A 16,948-nucleotide genomic window follows, 5' to 3' on the forward strand; every position below is an offset into this window, starting at 1 on the left:
TGGACCAGCGGCCCCATGTCCCTGGAGAAGGCCCCGAATCTCCGAGCTAGGACAGCCACCCTCACACACCCCACAGCTTCAATAAAATGCTCCACACCGACTCCCGAGAGGTACCTTACCCACCCCACCAGGCCCCCTGTGGAGGCCCAACCAGTGATGCCAGGTCCCCCTCTGGCGACACCTCTACTCCCCAGGGAGAACCCAGGCCAGGCTGGGGAGGGGGCAGGCCTGGTCCCCCGCCAACGAGTCCCCTCACCCTCCCACGCCAGGCAGCCTGGGAACATGGGAACTGGCTGCTAAATGAGAAATCGAGAGGTAGCAGCAGGTGACTGGTTTTCCGGAAAGGAGCTTCATGTCTCGGGGACACTTCTTGGATTTGACAGCTGCCTCTGAAACACACCCAAGTCCCGAGAGTGGGGCAGGGCGGGGGAGTGGGGAGACTCTGGGAGCTGTGGCAGCTAGACAGGCGGCTGACATGAAGGAAGGGTGGCAGGGCCTCCTTTGGCCTCCACTTCGTGGGCTCATGGCTTGCCAGATCCAGGATCCAAGGCCTCTGCCCACCTCCTGTTTCCATGGCCCCTGGGGCCCACCCTGTGCCCACCCTGTGCTGGTTGGAGCCAGGCTTGCCCCGCGCTGCGAAGCCCACTATCCCTTCTCCCTCTGACAAATGAGGAACAGGGAAGGAGCCCCCAGGCCCCAGCCAGGAGAAGCACACTGCTGCCTCCCATCCTGGAATCCCTAGGCCCCTCATCCCTCCATCCAGCACCCACTTCCCTCCTACACAGGCATCTGCACTCTGCCACCCCCTACCCGCCAGAAGGAGGCTTCCTCCAGCGCTCACAGAAGGGCCACCCCCTCCCTCAGGCCCCCCCACACCGGCTGCTCCCTTGTCTCCCTGACTGTCCCTCCCCATAAGTCTCCCTGGGTCCCCGCCCTAGTGTAGCCAGCAGTGAGGCACAGGGCACAGCGGTCATGGGACAGACTCCCTCTGGCCAGGAGGGCAGACCATAGCAAGGCGTCTCGGTCCTGCTTCAAGGGACGTCCCCAACCCAACTCCATCCCACTGCCCCATGCAGCCCCACACACCCCGCTGCTGCTTCTGCACACAGCAGGTGCTATCAGGGCTCACCCCCCAAGTCTGTGCCAGGACTTCCAGCCTGACCAGAGCAGGCTCCATACTTGCTGCCCTCATCGCTGGCTGCTCCCCCAGCTAACTGGCCCCTGCAGCTCCATGTTTCTGCCTCAGGGCCTTTGCATATGCTCTTCTCGCTACCTGGGCTGCTCACCTCCCAGATGTCACCTTCTCATGAGGGCTTCCTTGGCCACCAGGGAAGCCTCACCCCACCTCCAGCAAATACTTCCTGTTCCCTCCCCACCTCACGTCCCTGCACAGGTCAAGGAGCGAACATGCCATGCACTTCATTTGTCTGGCTTGCAATCTCCAAAGGGAGACATTTGGTCAGTTTTGTCTGCCTCAGCATCTAGCCTCAGCATCTAGCACAGTGTGTGATCTTAGGAGGCCCTCGGCAAATGTTTGAATGAATGAGTGAATTTGGAGGACCTACTCTGTGCCAGGCAGAATGGAGGCCACTGGAGACAGATTGGGCAGAGGAGGTGTACAGGGAGACTCATAGCTGAATAGCTGGAAGGAGGACTACAAGGATGGATGGTTGGGTGAATGGATGGTTGGATGGGTGGGTGGAGGTATGGATGGACGGAGAGATGGACAGATGGATGGATCGACAGATGGGTGGGTGGGTGGATGGATGAGTACATGCATGGATGATGGATAGAAGATGAGTGGTCACGCGGGAGGGTGATGGGTGTAATTATAGGTGGATGGAGGAGCAGAGGTTCATTTGATGTTAGGAGGCAGGTTCATGTAGAATAGTTGTTTTCTGACTAAAGGCAAGAGGTGGGAGGAGGAAAGGGTCCCTATGTCAAAACCCACCCAAAGCCAGAGAGCCGTTGTCGTCTTGCCCCTGGCAGCCACCCCTCACTCTGTCCTCCCTGCTCTTCTCTTAGTGGTTTCCCATCCAGTTTTGTCTCAGTAGGAGTGAACCAGTTCATGGCTGGCAGACGGAGCAGCCCAGGACCAAAGGGTCTGACCCCTGGTCCCAAGTGATCCTCCACCCCTTGCTCAGTTCCGGCTTCTAGACCCAGTGAAGCAGCAGCCCCCAGAGAGCCAGTGTGACTGCAGCAGCAGGCCCCTGGGAGAGATGAGAGCCAGTGAGGGAAAGGGGCCCCAGAACCTCCACGACTGGGGAATTGAGGTAATTCTGAGCCTGAGGTGTGAGGCAGCAGCTGTGCCACGTGGAGCAAGCTGTATCCACCAGGCTTCTGGTTCCGTGAGCTCAAGTGGCCATAGATGCTGCCCGCCTGGCTCAGCAGGGCTTCTGCCTCTTCCTGGCCATCAGGAATGGACAGACTGCTGGTGTCCGCAGCAGTGAGTCCCCAGGAAGTCCCCATTTTCAGTACTCATGGATCCCAGGTCAGAGTGCCTGGGCCCTAGGGGTTGCGTCCTGCCCAAAGTGCAGGGAGGCAGATGGGGGGCTGCAGCCGATGAGCTGTCATAGGAGGTGTGTCCACACACGTCTGCATCAACATGAGGGGGGCAGAGCCCCTCGCAGACACCCAGGGGTTGGGAGGGCTACACACTCCCACTGTCCCCAGAACAGCTTTGTCTGGGCTTCACCATCCCCTGGGCCCGCCCCTGAGGCTCAGCAAGTTGCTCTGCGGCTCTTTCCTCTTTTCCAGATGAAACCACACTTCTGTCAAAAGAAAAACAATGAAAATGATGTTTGAGTTTAGGAAGACAAATGTGCTGGGCTCAGAAGCAGCTGCTGTGTTTCCCAGCTTGTCCAGGGGGTCCTTTGGTATCTCCAAATTAGCACCGTGGGGCTTCGTCACAAAATCCAGGACACAAGCTCAGAGTCAGCGTCCCAAACAGATTGAGGCCCCCAGAGCCCTGGACATGGGACAGGGATGGTCTGTCCCCTCAGCCCCCTCGCAGACATGGAGCAAAACCGGCTCTATGGTCCCAGGCTGTGAAGCCTCTTGCTTTCTGGTCATGCAAGTAAACCTGAGAGTGGGCACTGCACTCGGGGGGTCCCACCAGGCTCTGTCCGTCCCATGCCCCACGGCTTCCTGGCAGGGCAGCTGCGGCCCAGTGGGATGATGTGCTGGGGCAGGGGCCACTCAGTGAGGCCTGAGGATAGCTTAGACCCCGTGGACCCATGTTTGGGCAGGACCCACTGACCAGCCTCTGCTGGGACTCCTGGGTGAGGGAGCAGGAGAGCCCTTGAGCATGGCGGCACCTCTCCTGGCCAGCAGGCCTCCAAGCCAGTGAACGGCGGCCCTTCCCAGGGCCGCAGTCCTGGGACTCCCGTGACTTCTGCTGATGGCGTGGGGGCTGCTGGCTGGGCACCAGAGGTGCCTGCTGTCACCCCAACCAGACCCCTAGTCCTCACAGACAAATCCACCAGAAATTTGAATTCTCCAGGAAAAAGAAAAGAGGGTCAGCAGAAGCCCGGCCACAGACACTGGCCCAACCATCAGGTCTCCCAGGCCAGGGGCTGAGTGGGAGAGGTACTGTGGTCCTGGCCCCCTGGGGTGACCAGTCCTGGAGTAGGGGCCCTGTTCATCACCTAGAAGCCCACCTGTTCCATGGGTCCTCAGTGGGGGAAAGAGGGACGTCAGCCTGGTCACTGCTCCCGGCATCAGGGCCAGGTAGCATCAGTGCTGTCCCGCCGGGGGGTTATGCCCGGGGTCCTGACCGAGTGGCCATCTGACAGCCAGCACACAGCCTCCTCAGTCCCTCCCCGGAGACCCGGAGGACCAGGAGGCCCCCAACCTGGGCTGGCAGAGGGAGTTGCCTGAGGCTTCCCTCCATGCCTTACACCCCAAGAAGCTGCTCAGCCCCCAAGAGGCTTGGGGAGGAGGCTCTGCTCCCAGACCCTCCCTAACTACAACCCAAACCTTCTTTCCTGGGTCACAGTCTCTCCCTGGGGGCCCTCCTCCTGCTGTCCACTTGCTTAGTGGACATTTACAGAGATAAACTCACGCTTGAGCCACAGTCAGAGCCCGAGAAACAGAGAGACAGGTCAGAAGCCTGCCTGTCCCTCTCGGCCTGGCCCACCTCCCAGCAGGGTCTTGGCCAGTGCATGGTCTCAGGCCACCCCTCGCCAGCCTGGCATCTAGTACAGGACAGACATAGCCCACCCTCCCACGGGGCCCCACCTGGTGCAGACAGCTCGCCCAGCCTCCTGTCCCACTGGCGGGTCACCCAGGATGCTCCCAGGGGAGGCCTCCCCTCTGCAAAGCCTGGGCAGGCCGCCAGGTCTCGCCACCAGCAGGGTGGCAAGGCCAGCTGCGTGGGGCCCCTCCTCCTGGGCTTCCTGCGGGGCCAGGCTGTCTGCTAGCTCCCTGCCTGCCCCAAGTGGCCCCCTGCACCCTGGGGTCCCTCAGTCCTGGGGGAGTTACTGGGAGTCACAGGTCTGCTTCAGTACAACCATCAAGAGGCGGGCGGCTCTCCGCACCGGTAATGGACACAGCTGCGTGGGGCCATCCCTTTGCCACCCCCGTCCCCTCATGGCAAGAGACAGCCACTGAGGACCAGCCCACAACCTCTCTGATGGAAAAGACTGGGCCACAGTGAGTGAGCACCTTGAGAGCCGGTTGGGGGCCTGAGCAGGAGGGGACAGGTGCCTTGGGTCCCCACCCACTGGGTGACCCTGGGGACCCACAGTCTCAGGTCTGAGACTGCTGTGCTTCCTCAACAAGCCCAGGGGGTGGCGGGGCAGGGGTAGTGAGCAGGCCAGGCAGCCACCCTTACTGGCCGAAACTGCCCCGGCCTAGGCTCCTCTTGGCACCAGGCCCCAGGCATCGAGGAGCAGGCAGGCTGCCCCACTGCCGTGGCCACGGGTGTTTTCTGATGGAGGCTATAAATAGGGCTGTCATCAGCCGCCCGGGCAGCCGGGCAGCCTGACAGAGCCTGCCAGATGTGCTGGGCTCCACAACCAGGCCTGCCTTCCCCACTCCTGTGTGACCCCCCAACGGTGACACTGCCGAGACCGTAGCCACCACTCCTCCTGGTAACTGCCCCGCTGATCAGAGAAGTGTCAGCACCCCCAGCTCTACCCCCTGGACAATTAGAGGAGGAAGAACCAGGACAAATGTCACTCCAGGGGGCAGCCCAGGTGGCTCAGCGGTTTAGCGCTGCCTTTAGCCCAGGGCATGATCTGGGAGACCTGGGATCAAGTCCCACGTCAGGCTCCCTGCATGGAGCTTGCTTCTCCCTCTGCCTGTGTCTCTACCTCTCTCTCTCTCTGCGTCTCATGAATAAATAAATAAATAAATAAATAAATAAATAAATAAATAAATATCTTTTTTAAATTTTTATTTATTTTTTATGATAGTCACAGAGAGAGAGAGAGGCAGAGACACAGGCAGAGGGAGAAGCAGGCTCCATGCACCGGGAGCCCAACGCGGGATTCGATCCCGGGTCTCCAGGATCGCGCCCTGGGCCAAAGGCAGGCGCCAAACCGCTGCGCCACCCAGGGATCCCCAAATAAATAAAATCTTAAAAAAAAAAAATTGTCACTCTAGGGCCCAGCCTGGGGAACGGCATGGAAGGGTGCTACCTACCCTAAGCCTCCAGACCCTCCCTGGTCCCCCCTGCACCACAGCTGCTGGCCACAGGCTGCCGAGGCCACAGGAGCCTCTGCATAGGCCAAGGTCAGGGTGGGGCCGGCCTTCCAGGGGTTCCTCGTTTCCTCTGCAAATCCTTAGGGAGCCCCCCCCCTTGCAGACCCACAGAAAAATGGGCAAAGGTGAGGCAGAAAAGGAAGGTAAGGGGGTCTTTAGTGGATTCCCGGGGCAGGATGGGGCACCCCTGGGGCGCAGGCCAGCTCCTGATCAGGGCAGGTCCACTGAAGTAGGTCTGAAGGTGGGAACACGGGGGCTAGCAGGGAGTGGCTCAGGCAGCTGGGGAGGAACAGCAGGTCGTGTGGATCGAGGGTCATCATTCTGGTGACAGCAAGTCCCTTGCCGCAGGGGGGCCAGTCCTAGAGGAGAAAGGACAGGCAGGAAGGGGTCACAGGTCACCACGTGGCGTTCCATGGCTCTTGGTCACACCTGCCAAGGCCCCCACCCCACTCCCCAGCCAGGGCCCTGACAGCATCCCCAGGAGTCGGGCCAAGCCACTAGGGGCCGAGGGAAGTGGGGCCCGGGGCAGGGGACCGCCTGGGGACACCTGGCTGGGCAGAGGTCTGGGCGGGGGCGAGGCTTGGGGCAGAGGTCTGCGGGCGGGGGCGCTTTTCCACCAGCGGGAAGGCGCCGGCCCGGCATCGCGGGGTGGGGGCAGGGGCGCCTTCTGGGAGGGCGCCCGCAGGCCCCATCCGGCCCAGCCTGCACTTCCCGCCTCCGCCGCTGGGGGCCGCCCGCCAGCTCGGGCTCCCGACACGTGGACACGTCCGCGTCCCGGCCGCCGGGACTCCGCTCGCGCCCCCCAGCTCCAGCCCCGCGCCCCCGCCTCTCCCGGCAGGGACCGGAAGGGCTCGCTGGCCCGGCCCGGGGGGAGGGGGCACTTCCTGCGCCCGGCCCCGCCCCCGCCCCCGCCCCGCGCGCCCCCGCACTCGGGGAACCCCAGCTCCTCCTGCGCCCCGGTGCCCGGAGCCCGGGCCCGCCCCTCGCGGGGGAGGAGGGAGGGGAGGGGAGGGGAGGGGAGAGGGGAGGGGAGGGGAGGGGAGGGGAGAGGGGAGGGGAGGGGAGGGGAGGGGAGGGGAGAGGGGAGGGGAGGGGAGGGGAGGGGAGGGGAGAGGGGAGGGGAGGGGAGGGGAGGGGGGAGGTCCCCACCCCCCCCACCCCCACCCCCGGGTCGGAGCGCGGGGCTGCGGGTGGAATCGGACGCGACGCCGGGCGGGCAGTGAGGGAAGTGAAACCCGGCGGCGGGGCGGCCCGGGGGCGGCGAGCGGGGTCCTGCCAGATGCGCCGCGGGGACGGGAGGCCCCGCGCCAGGCCCCCAGGGCGACTCCGCGGGAGGAGGCGGGGACCGGCCGGCCTGCCCGGCCCCCAGGGGCGCGCCCTCGCGCTGACTCAGCCGCGGCCCCCATGGGTGCGCGGCCCGCACCCCGACCCGGCCCCATCCACGTGGGCGGCCGCAGCGGGTGTAGGCCCCCAGAACGGCCCCGCGGGGCCCCTGCGCCCCTGAGCGCGCACGCGGCGCGGGGGCGGGGAGGGGGGACACCGTGCGCCCCGCGCCCCCCTCCCCAGGCGTGCTTCCGGGCGGGCCGGAAGGAGCAGGAATTTGGAAGGTTTTGGAAGGAGCTCTAATTCCCGGAGGAGGCCCGGGCCTGCCCTTCCCCCTGGGGAGGGGTGCGTGGGGGCTCATCTGCATCTGCAGGGGACGGTGCCCCTGCTCGCCGGCTCTCAAGGCGGGGCCGTGGGACGGTGGGTGGGGGCCCGGCTACCCTAGCCCAACGCGCCGACCCCCGGGCGCCCACGGGCGGGGCGGGGACCCTGACCCGGGCCGTCCCCCTGACCGCTGCCTTCCTGCCTGGGGAAGCAGGTGGCCGGGGAAGGCAGATGGCCTGCCGGTGACAGGGTCAGTGAAGCGGCCTGGCCACACCCGCCGCCCTCGGTGCCCCTCCCCAGACCCCCAGGGCCTAACTGTGGCTGCTTTGTTCTTAGAAACAGGAAGTTGGGGGTGTGGGCCGCACCTCCACGGGGTCAAGGCCCCCCAAGGCAAGGGCGGTGCACACCCCACCATGCTCCGTGCGGGGCCCCCAGTGCCCCGGGGAACCCCTAGTACCAAAGCAGGGAAGGGAAGGAGGGTCCAGGTCTACCTCGAGGGGCTGAGATTGGGAAGGGGCGTTCACCAGGCACTGGAGGAACGTGAGGGGAGGGCACAGGTGGGGGCCACAGAGGGCCTGGTGGGCACCCTGGCACTTGCCAGTTTGCACGAGCCAACCTGGTTTTCCCAGGCACACAAGTTTGCAGACACCACAGCAGTTGCCCACAGCCTCCCTGAACACTGCCTACATCCCTGCTTGTCTGCCTTCCCCTGTCCCACCTCTGCCTGGGCCTGGAGCTGGACTCAGGTGTCCTCTGCGGGGAGACCAAGCCTCAATCTCGGGCTTCATCCTTCCCAAGGCACCCTGTCCCTAGAGGTTTCCAGAACAAGCTTCTGTGGCAGGACCAGAGACCTGGGCAAGAGTTTGGGCCCGGCTTCCTGCCAGTAAGGGCTCCTGGGCCAGGCTGGGAACAGGAAGGCCGACCCTGGCCCTGCCAGACACCTGCCTGGCACAGGCCACTCCACCTGCCCATCCGTACCGCCCCCCGCAGTGGGGCCACCTGCTCCAGTGCTGGGAGCCCCGGCCCCTGCGGCCCCCAGCCCCTGGCACAGGTCTGGGCACAGATGGCCACGCATGTGAGGCCTGCAAGGCTCACGTCATCACTCAGTGGGGGGCAGGAGGGCAGGAGCAGGCATGCATCCGGGCCCCAAACGTTCTGCCCCCACCTGTCCCAGGGTGGCTTGGCAGTGGGCAGGGCACACCAGAGGGCACAGAGCACACTGGGTTTCTGTGGGGAGGGTCAGGGTCCCCTCCAAGGCCCTGCTTTCACAGTCAGCTGGGGCCAGCACAACCCCCTTCCTGAGGGCACAGTCTTGTGGGACCCTCCCAAGGACCCCTGCCTCCCCACAGGTGGCGGTCAACCTGAGTGCCCGGGCCCCTCACCAGCAGGGTGTGGGTGTGGGGCCTTGGGGATTTCAGGGACCCCCCCCCCTGCAGTCAGAGAGCTGCCTCTGCCTGGCCAGCAGGAAGGGGGGACCTGTGTCAGGACAGGTGGAGAGGGAGGGAGAGTGCGCCGGTGGCCAGCAGAGGAAGGTCGGGCTCCAGACTGGGTGAGTCCAGGACGGGACTGCTGGCCACAGCCAGGGGTGCGGGTGGTGTGGAGGGCGAGGGACCACGCTGAGCACGGCAGGGAGGGGCGGGAGGGGGACTAACCCCAGGGTCCTCCCCAGGGGCCCTGGGGGGAGGGGCCCTCCCAGCTGTTACTGTAAATGGGCAGGCGGCTTCCTCTTTCCACGGAGGGTGCGCCTGGCATCCGCTGCCCCAGATAAGGGTGCAAGTTCTCGGCCTGTGGTCAGCCCCCCTGACCGCAGGGTGCTGGGTGGGGCCTGGGGGGCCAGACTGTGGCTCTGGAGCCAACAGACTGGGAGGAGGGGTGGAGATCCCAAGACCGAGCCAGGCAGGCACAGCTGAGAGCACCGGGGACAGGGCTGTGGCCTTGACTGCTGGTGACAGAGGCAGAAGTGAAAGCTGGGGGTAGGGGTGGGTCACAGGGCAGGCCCTTGCGTAGGTGCCCAGGAGCAGCCCCTCTGGCCTGTGCTCACCATCTCCGGGGACTTGGAGACGCAGCCTGCAGAGCAGCACCCCCTTGGGGAGGCCCTAGAGCCACCAGCACAGGGAGCAGCCCCTGCCAGGGCTCCATGGGCCGCCGGGCTGCCGGGCCACCACGCCACAGGACAGACTCGGGGACCCGGACCAGAGCCCGGCCATGCTGGAGAGGCGGGCGGTCCTGAGCTGGGGGACCTGGAGGTGGGGTGAAGAGGAAGGGTGTGGCTAGAAGTACTAGGAAGGGGGCTTTGGGAGGGGCGTCCTACCAGGGGGCTCCTGTCCTGTCTGGCCTGCATCAGGGTTCCCAAGACCCTTTAAGGATGGGGGGGGGGGAGCAAGAGTGCGAGTGCGCGATAGCGTGCACCCACAACCACTGTGCATGAGCTAGGAGAAAGGGGGGGCCCATGAGCTAGAAGCTCAAGCAGACCACCCCCAACTGAGCCTACAGCCCAATACGGTCTCCATCCCCCCACCTATGAGGCCACAACCGGAGCCCAGATCCCAAGTCTGACCTGGAACAGGCTGAGCCACCCAGGTGCCCCAACCCTCGGGACGTGCTGGCTGGCATCCGGGCCTTTTAAGGTTGCTGCCGGACCAGCTCAAAGGCCTTGGGGCTGAGCACCATCCGGGCCATGGGGCCACCCCTGTCAGGCAGCCCTGCCACCCTGGGAAGCCCTCCTTCAGGCCAGCCTCACCCTTTGTGGCCCCCACACTCAGGGCGGCACACAGACGTTCAGGGAACCGGGGTAGAGGACAGAGCCAAGGCGCCTGGGGGGATGGCAGGAGGACTTGCTCTGGGGGATGCTTGAGGGCCCTCGGCGGCAGCAGCATGTGGACAGTCACTTGGTGGGGCTCAGGGCATTGCTGCCCCGTGGGTATGCAAGGTCTTCTGAAAGGTCACGCAAGGCGGGCAGGCTTGGTCATGAAGCTGAGAAAGAGGCGAGTGTTCGGCATCGGTAGGAGTAGGGCCTTAGCTGGCCACTGCTGCAGCCCTCAGCTCACCACTGTGGCTGCAGGGGTGCCTCCGGGACCCCCAATAGGGGACCCAGGAGACAGTGAGGGGTGGCCCTCCCAAGGAGGGCTGGCTGGTGCCCTGGGGTGGAGGTGGTAGGAGGGGGCCCACAACCCAACTGTCCGGCCTTGCTAAGGGAGCAATCTGACTGATGGTCCTCCAGCTCCGTGGGAGACCATCCCCAAGAGGGTGGGGAGCCAGGCCCGGTGACATCCTGGTGACAGAGGGGGGGCAGACAGCACCGAGGCCTGTGCAGCAGGATGGGGTCAAAGTGGGGGCAGTGGCTGGGGCCCTCGTCCCCTGCCCCCGACCCCACCTCTGTCCCAGGCCCTTGGGGGCCACCCCATGAGGGTGAGCAGCCCATGAATAGCAGGCGGAGGCGAGGGCAGGCAAGGCTTGGCCTCCTGGTATCTGCTGTCCCCACCCTAGGCCTGACCTGGGCTGGATCCTGGCCCCAAGGTACAGCGGGCTCTTCCTGGCCTGGGTGGGGCTGTCGGGACCATAGTGGGCCTTGTGCCCCCTCCCCGGGAGCTGACCTGCACGGGACCTCTGAGGGCCACAGGGGAGCCGGGAGTACATAGCCCCAGGCATCTGGGAGAGATGGCAGCCCGGCCCCCAGCCCAGCAGAGTCCCTGTGCTGCTCCCTGCTCCGATAGGGCATGAGGGGCACCAGCCATCTACCTGGGGGGCAAGTCTCTGGGCTCAAGAGAGGCAGATAGCACCCCAAGCAGAGTGCTGCCTACCTGTGCCCCACTTCACTCAGGGGCCATGGAGACCAAAGGCCCCACTCCCCAGTCTTGAGGGCAGACACGGTTGGTCCCATCCCCTCCCAGGGCTCAGGCCCAAATGGGGGCCGGGGGGAGGGGCGGCCCTGGGGGGGGGGAACCTTGGGGCCCAAGCATGGCTGTCCTAGGCATACTCTCAAAGTCCTTTATTGTACAAGGTCATCTGTCTGGGGGAGGGGCGCCAAAGGACTAACGGGTACACAGCGAAGTAGATAAATATGCCAAGCTTTTTCTTTTTTCTTTTTAAATCAGGCATTTATAAACAAGAAAGCATACATTAATTACATAAAAATAGTTTTCGATAGTAGAGTAAGTCATCATGTTGTCATTAGCAGCAGCAAAGGAGGGAACAGCGGTGCAGACGCTCCTGGCAGATATAAAGGTAGAGCTGTGTTTTTTTCCTTAACTGAAAAAAAATGTCGCTTGTGACTCCTGACTTAAAGCAAGAACAAAACGGCTTCTTGAGCCTGGTGGACGCAGTGGGTGGGGAGGGGTGGGAAGACAGGGCCCGGGGGCGCCGCAGGGGCTGGCAGGGGTCCGTCCCTCCGGCAGGTGAGCTGTTCTTCCTCAGTTAAAAACAACCCAGAAAACGAGACAACTACCAGGTAAGAAAAGTTTCTGAAAAAGGAACCACCATACACGCGTGTGATACAACAGTGTCAAGGAACAGTATTTACAGGGGGACCGTTTTTACACGGGGCTAGTTCTGTACGAAAAGCAGGATATTATGTGTGTGAGTTAGCTGCTCCAAAGATATGAATGTTATTGCTGTTGTTTTTCCCTTCGTTAAAAATCCTCTTTCAGCGTAGAAATAATGAGTAATTAAACTGAATACACAATCATTTGGAATAATGGATATTACACACAGGGAGAGTCAACAGCCAACAGGATAGATCCCTTTCCTCCCTTCTGCAGGGAAACTGAAACACAGCTGCACGAACGGAAGCCAGGTCTCAGGCCCCTGGGACCCAGGCCCCCTTCCCCCGAGGATGGAAGCAGCCAGCACGAGCTGACGCCCCGCCCCCCCAATCTCCTCACCCACTTCACCCAGGGAGAGCTGCCTGGGACCAGAGGGAGCCACCCCAGCTCTGGTGGGCCACAGGCCCCTCGGGCAGGGACGGCAGGGACAGGCCTGGGTTGCCCCCGAGCTGCCCAGGCTCAGCCAGCTCTCCCTGACCTTCCGGGACAGAGCTGCCACTAGGAGGCAAGGACCCAGGAGTGGAGTTGGTGAGTGGAGGTGGGCAGCACGGGGCCCTGACACAGCTCAGAGCAGCTCCCCGCCCTCCGGAGCCCCAAACCGAACAGTGAACAGGTAGCCCTGGGCCCCTAGATCTCTCCCGACTTTCAGACTTGGCAACAGAGCACAGCCACACAGAAGCACACGGGCACACATGAAGCTCTGTTCCAACTGAATCATTTAGTTTCCCTTGAAGAAATGACTGAGAAAACAACTCCGGAGAAACATGGCCGGACACAGCATTCTGAGTGTTGTGTAGTACACAGGCCCCTCACGGGACCCGGTAATAATGCCCATCGATGGGGACACATACGGCAGAGAGTTAACATTCCATGCATACAAATTCTGGAACTGCAAAAGAAAAACAAAAGCAAAAAAAAAAAAAAAATCCAACAAACGCTGCATATATATGATGTCCCTTTTGCATTGCACTTTAGAAGGGGGGGTCCAGCAGCACCTGCGCCCTGCCCCCCGTAAACCACGGGCTGGAGCCCCGCAGATGATGTCATCACCAGACCTCTGGTGGGCGCTGCAGCAGGCGGCGCCTGTACCTGTGCCAGCCGTCTCCCCCTCCGTCCGCGCTCACAGCTGCCTCGGTGTTAGAACGGGGTCAAGCGAAGAATTCTGGTAAGATCTTCCTCACATACATAAATACCGTAATTCAGGAAGCCGCCTCTCGTCTACTGGAAAATCATTTTTTCAAGCTTGGGCATAAAAAACCTTATACAATTTGCATGAACAGTTGAGAGTAAACGAGATTATTTGGAATAAATGCAAGTAACTTATTCTGATAGTGGCAGATTCCATCGCTACTGAAGACAGTATCTCGGGGGTAAGAAGACAAGTCAGGGTTTGCTGTACAAGATGCTGGAAGGCACAGGACTACCCCCCAAGTCAGTTTTTGCATTTTCGTTTTGTGATTCCCTTGTTCAACCAAGCACCAGAGGGGGTTTCTAAACACTCGAGCACTTAGGATGTGGACTCCTCTATAAATGGGGCTGCGATATTTGAAAAGTAAAAACCTCAGTTAACTGGGGAATAAAAAGAGAAGGGAAGATTTTTGACAAAGTGCAGTTCTAAATATACGTTTAAATGAACAAACAAAAAGAAAAAAAGTGAAGTAATGCTGTTTTGTTCCAACACCGCGGCCTCGGTCCCGACGCGACAGGAGTGGCCTAGGGAGGGCGGCCGCGGTGGGGCGGGCCCGGCACTGAGCCCCCTCTAGAGCCGCCGGGTGGGCAGGCAGGCGGAGGTGGTGGCCTGGCTCAGCACGGCTTGCGGCTTGCGGCGGCCTCCCTGCTCTTCCCAGCGGCGGCACAGGAGGCCCGGGTCCTCGTCGTTGAAAAAATAGACTCTGGAGAAAACCCTCCCTGTCCTTGCTCGGCCACGGACGAGCTGCGATGGCTTCGTGGGGCGGAGTGGCTGCGCCCCGGCAGGTCCTAGGATGGCGTCACGTGTTGGTGGGGCTTTTAAAAGTTAGTCATTAAAAAACCTGTTGATTTTTTTTCTGAGTATCAAGTCTTCTTATTGGTTTTAAATAGCTTATAACAAAAATGTAAATGTTAGAACGTTCCAGCAAGCAGAGGCCCTCTGCGGGCCTGGAGCCTCCGCTCCAGCCGCAGCTGGGAACCCGGCTTGCACACTCAAACTTGGCCAGTAGAAAATTTTGCAGTGGATTCCAAAAGTATGTGGTTCCAAACACTCGCTTGGTTAGAGGCACAGTAAGACGTTGTGCTATGTGGACGTGGGGGCGGGCCCGCCGGCACGCAGAGCCCCCGAGCCCCCGGCTGGCCTGGGCTGCCTGCCCGCCTGCTCCCTGTGGTGTCCGCACCGCAGCGGCACACAGTGGGATCCACTAGGGCTCCAGCTCAGCCGTGCTCTCGCTGCCCGCTGCCTCGGGCCGGGGCCGCGGCCACAGCTGCTCCTGCAGCTCCTTCACCACCTTTTCCAGATGCTCCCGGGCCTCGCGCTCCCGAAGTAGGTCAGCCCGGAGCTGCTCACGGTCCGCTTCTGCATGCTGCAGCTTCACCTGTAGGTCCTCGATCTGAAAGGGACGCGGGTATTAGCATCACCTGCTCCTGGCCCCCTGGTACTCTCTCCTCCTCACACTCAGGCCTGTGAGGCAGGTGGGACCAGGCCTGGGATGTCCAGCCTGGCAGCAGGACAAGTCCAGACGTGGCCTACAGAGCCTCTGACAGCTGGCAACTACCTAAACCCCAGAGAGAGGCCTTGGGGTGCCCTCTTGACCTCCTGAGGGCAGAGTTCCCTTGGAAGCCTACTGACCAGGCCAGACTCTTGGAGCACCAGTGAGGTCAGGGGAGGAGAGGCTGCGGGGCTCCAGGACTCTGGCTTGGGGGTTGGACAATCAGTGCAGGAACTGTGGGAACCGCAGGCACTGGATGGGCCGCCAAGGCTGGGAGTTCCTTTGCTCCCCAAGGCTGGCTCAGGGATGGTTTCTCAAGCAAAACCACGAAGGGCATGGCCAGGAGGGAACAACTGCACAGAGCTCCTGCACGGTGGCTCACAGGCCCCTGAAGCCCAGGAGGGCATGCTTGCATCAGCCTACTAGGCCCCTAGGGTCCCCTAAGCTTGCAGTAGACCCAGAGAGATGAGAAAGGACCTGGAGATGCAGACAGACCACCTACCACTTCTTGCCCATACTGGGGACCTGCCAGGACCCCCTTTCCCACACACAGCTGAGTCTGGAGGTGGCGCTTGGTGGCCTTGCTGAGAAGCATGGCACCAGGCCTCACAGGCCTCAGTCCATACCCCTCCCCGCCCGCCCCCCAGGCACCAGGTCCTACCTCCCAGGTGGTGCCTCAAAGCCCCTGCCACAAAGCCCCACCCATACCTGGGCCGAGTACTTGGCGCGCAGGCGGCCGGCCTCACAGCCCTTGTCACACACCCGCACCTGGCGCGCCTGCTCCAGCTCCCGCTTTAGACGCAGTCGGGACTCATTGGCCTCTCTCATCTTTTTTTCATTCTCAGCTCGAAGGCGCTCGATCTCCTTCCGCAGGTTGCGCTTGGCCTCTGTGGCTTCCCGCAGCTTCTCCTTCTTGGCCACACGCAGAAACTCCAGCTCCTGGTGGGGGGGCGGGGGGAGGGGGGCAGGTGGCACACACACCAGGCCAGGGTCACCATACCGCCAGTGCCCCCTCCCAGGGGGTCAAAGTCACCCCGCTGCCCTGGTCCTCACCTGCCTGCAGCAATTAGTGCTCCCCAGCACCCCTGCACAGGGCCCTCCCAGCCTTCACATGCTCCCTAGCTCCCAGACACCCTAACCGGCATGCCTCGTGTCCTCCAGCCTATGGCCTGGGCAGTGACTGCAGTGCTGGAGCTATGGCAGGACATTTCCCTTCCCCGAGGCAGCGCCCTCACTGGCTCAGGCTTCCAGGCTGCCCTCCTCTAGTCCATCATCAGGGACTGCCACCCCCACCCCTCAACATGTTTGTGAGCGTAACATCACATCTCCAACCAGAACCGGGAAAAGGGGGTTCTGAAGAAGCAAGTGCTTGACACACACTCAGAGGGGATATCTGAACTCCTGGGGCTCTCGGGATGGTAGGGCTGTGCTGTGCTAGGAGCCCCACATGTGAAGCTGCCAGATGCCAGACGCCAGCCACAGAGGTGTGAACGCAGCTGCCGCTGAGCAGATCTCCAACAAGGCCACAAGGGCCCTGTGTGAAGGCCCCACCCTCGGCACTGTGAACTCTGGGCTTCCCCCACTTGTCAGGAAAGGTGGCGGCGCAGAGGACACTCGCCCACAGCATGAGGAGCCAGGACTGGCCCCACTGTCTGCCCCTCCTGACGGGGGAGGCAAATGCAGGGCCTCTAGCCCCCTCTTCAAAAGGAAGCAGTCACTTCTGTGGAATCATCTAGAACCCAATGTGCACGCACAGGCCGTGCACTTGTGCCTGGAGCCACCTGGTCCTGCCTGCACACCCGCTGCAGGGAAAGCTGCTGGTTTGGGTGCACGCGTGCCAAGTACCAGCTCCACACTGGGCGTGCAAGTCTCAGGCTCCTCGCTGAGAACAGCTGGGCCTTCACTGCCCCCAGAGGGACAGGCCAGCCCCATGAGGGGCTGAGCCAGGTGCAGGGGTGCCGAGGAGTGGTGTGGCAGTCTCACCTGGTGAAGGCTGCGCTTGGCTTGCAGCGCGGCACTCAGCTTCTCCTCCTGCTTCACGCGCATCTTCACCACCTCGTGCAGGAACTTCTCTTTGGCTTCCTTGGTGTCCAGGCCGCCCTCCAAGGCCTGCCGCAGGTGCTCCAACTCTGCCTCCAGTCCACCACTCGTGGTGTCTGCAGGGGCTGCCACCTCAGGGGCGGGGGGCACAGCGGGGGGGGCGTGCACACCTGGGGAGCTCAGGTCCTTGGCAGAGCTGGATGAGGTGAGGGATGGGGACGAGAGCGAAGACAGGGAAGAGGTGACTGCAGAAACAGAAAGGGAAGGGGAGGTCAGCAGGGGGCCCAGTGCACCGCCGGGCAGCAGCGAGCCTGCAGGCCAAGACCCCAACTC

At 62.5% G+C, this 16,948-nt stretch overlaps 1 protein-coding gene across 5 annotated transcripts in view; it reads right to left on the minus strand.

Annotated features, from left to right (window-relative positions):
• Positions 1–11,326: 11,326 nt before the first annotated feature.
• Positions 11,327–16,948, minus strand: part of SKI (SKI proto-oncogene) — a 69,030-nt gene continuing 63,408 nt past the window's right edge. For 4 of the 5 annotated variants that reach the window (XM_055306796.1, XM_055306794.1, XM_055306795.1 and 1 more), the window contains exons 5-7: positions 16,559–16,860; positions 15,284–15,514; positions 11,327–14,476 (exon numbers count right to left, since the gene is read on the minus strand). In XM_055306796.1, coding sequence (XP_055162771.1) covers positions 14,288–14,476; positions 15,284–15,514; positions 16,559–16,860 — 722 coding nt within the window. In that variant the 3' untranslated portion in view covers positions 11,327–14,287. The remainder of the gene's footprint in view (positions 14,477–15,283; positions 15,515–16,558; positions 16,861–16,948) is intronic. The other variant, XM_055306797.1, reaches the window with a different exon arrangement.

This window comes from Nyctereutes procyonoides, unplaced genomic scaffold, assembly GCF_905146905.1.
Source record: "Nyctereutes procyonoides isolate TBG_1078 unplaced genomic scaffold, NYPRO_anot_genome, whole genome shotgun sequence".
NCBI classification, from domain to species: Eukaryota; Metazoa; Chordata; class Mammalia; order Carnivora; family Canidae; genus Nyctereutes; species Nyctereutes procyonoides.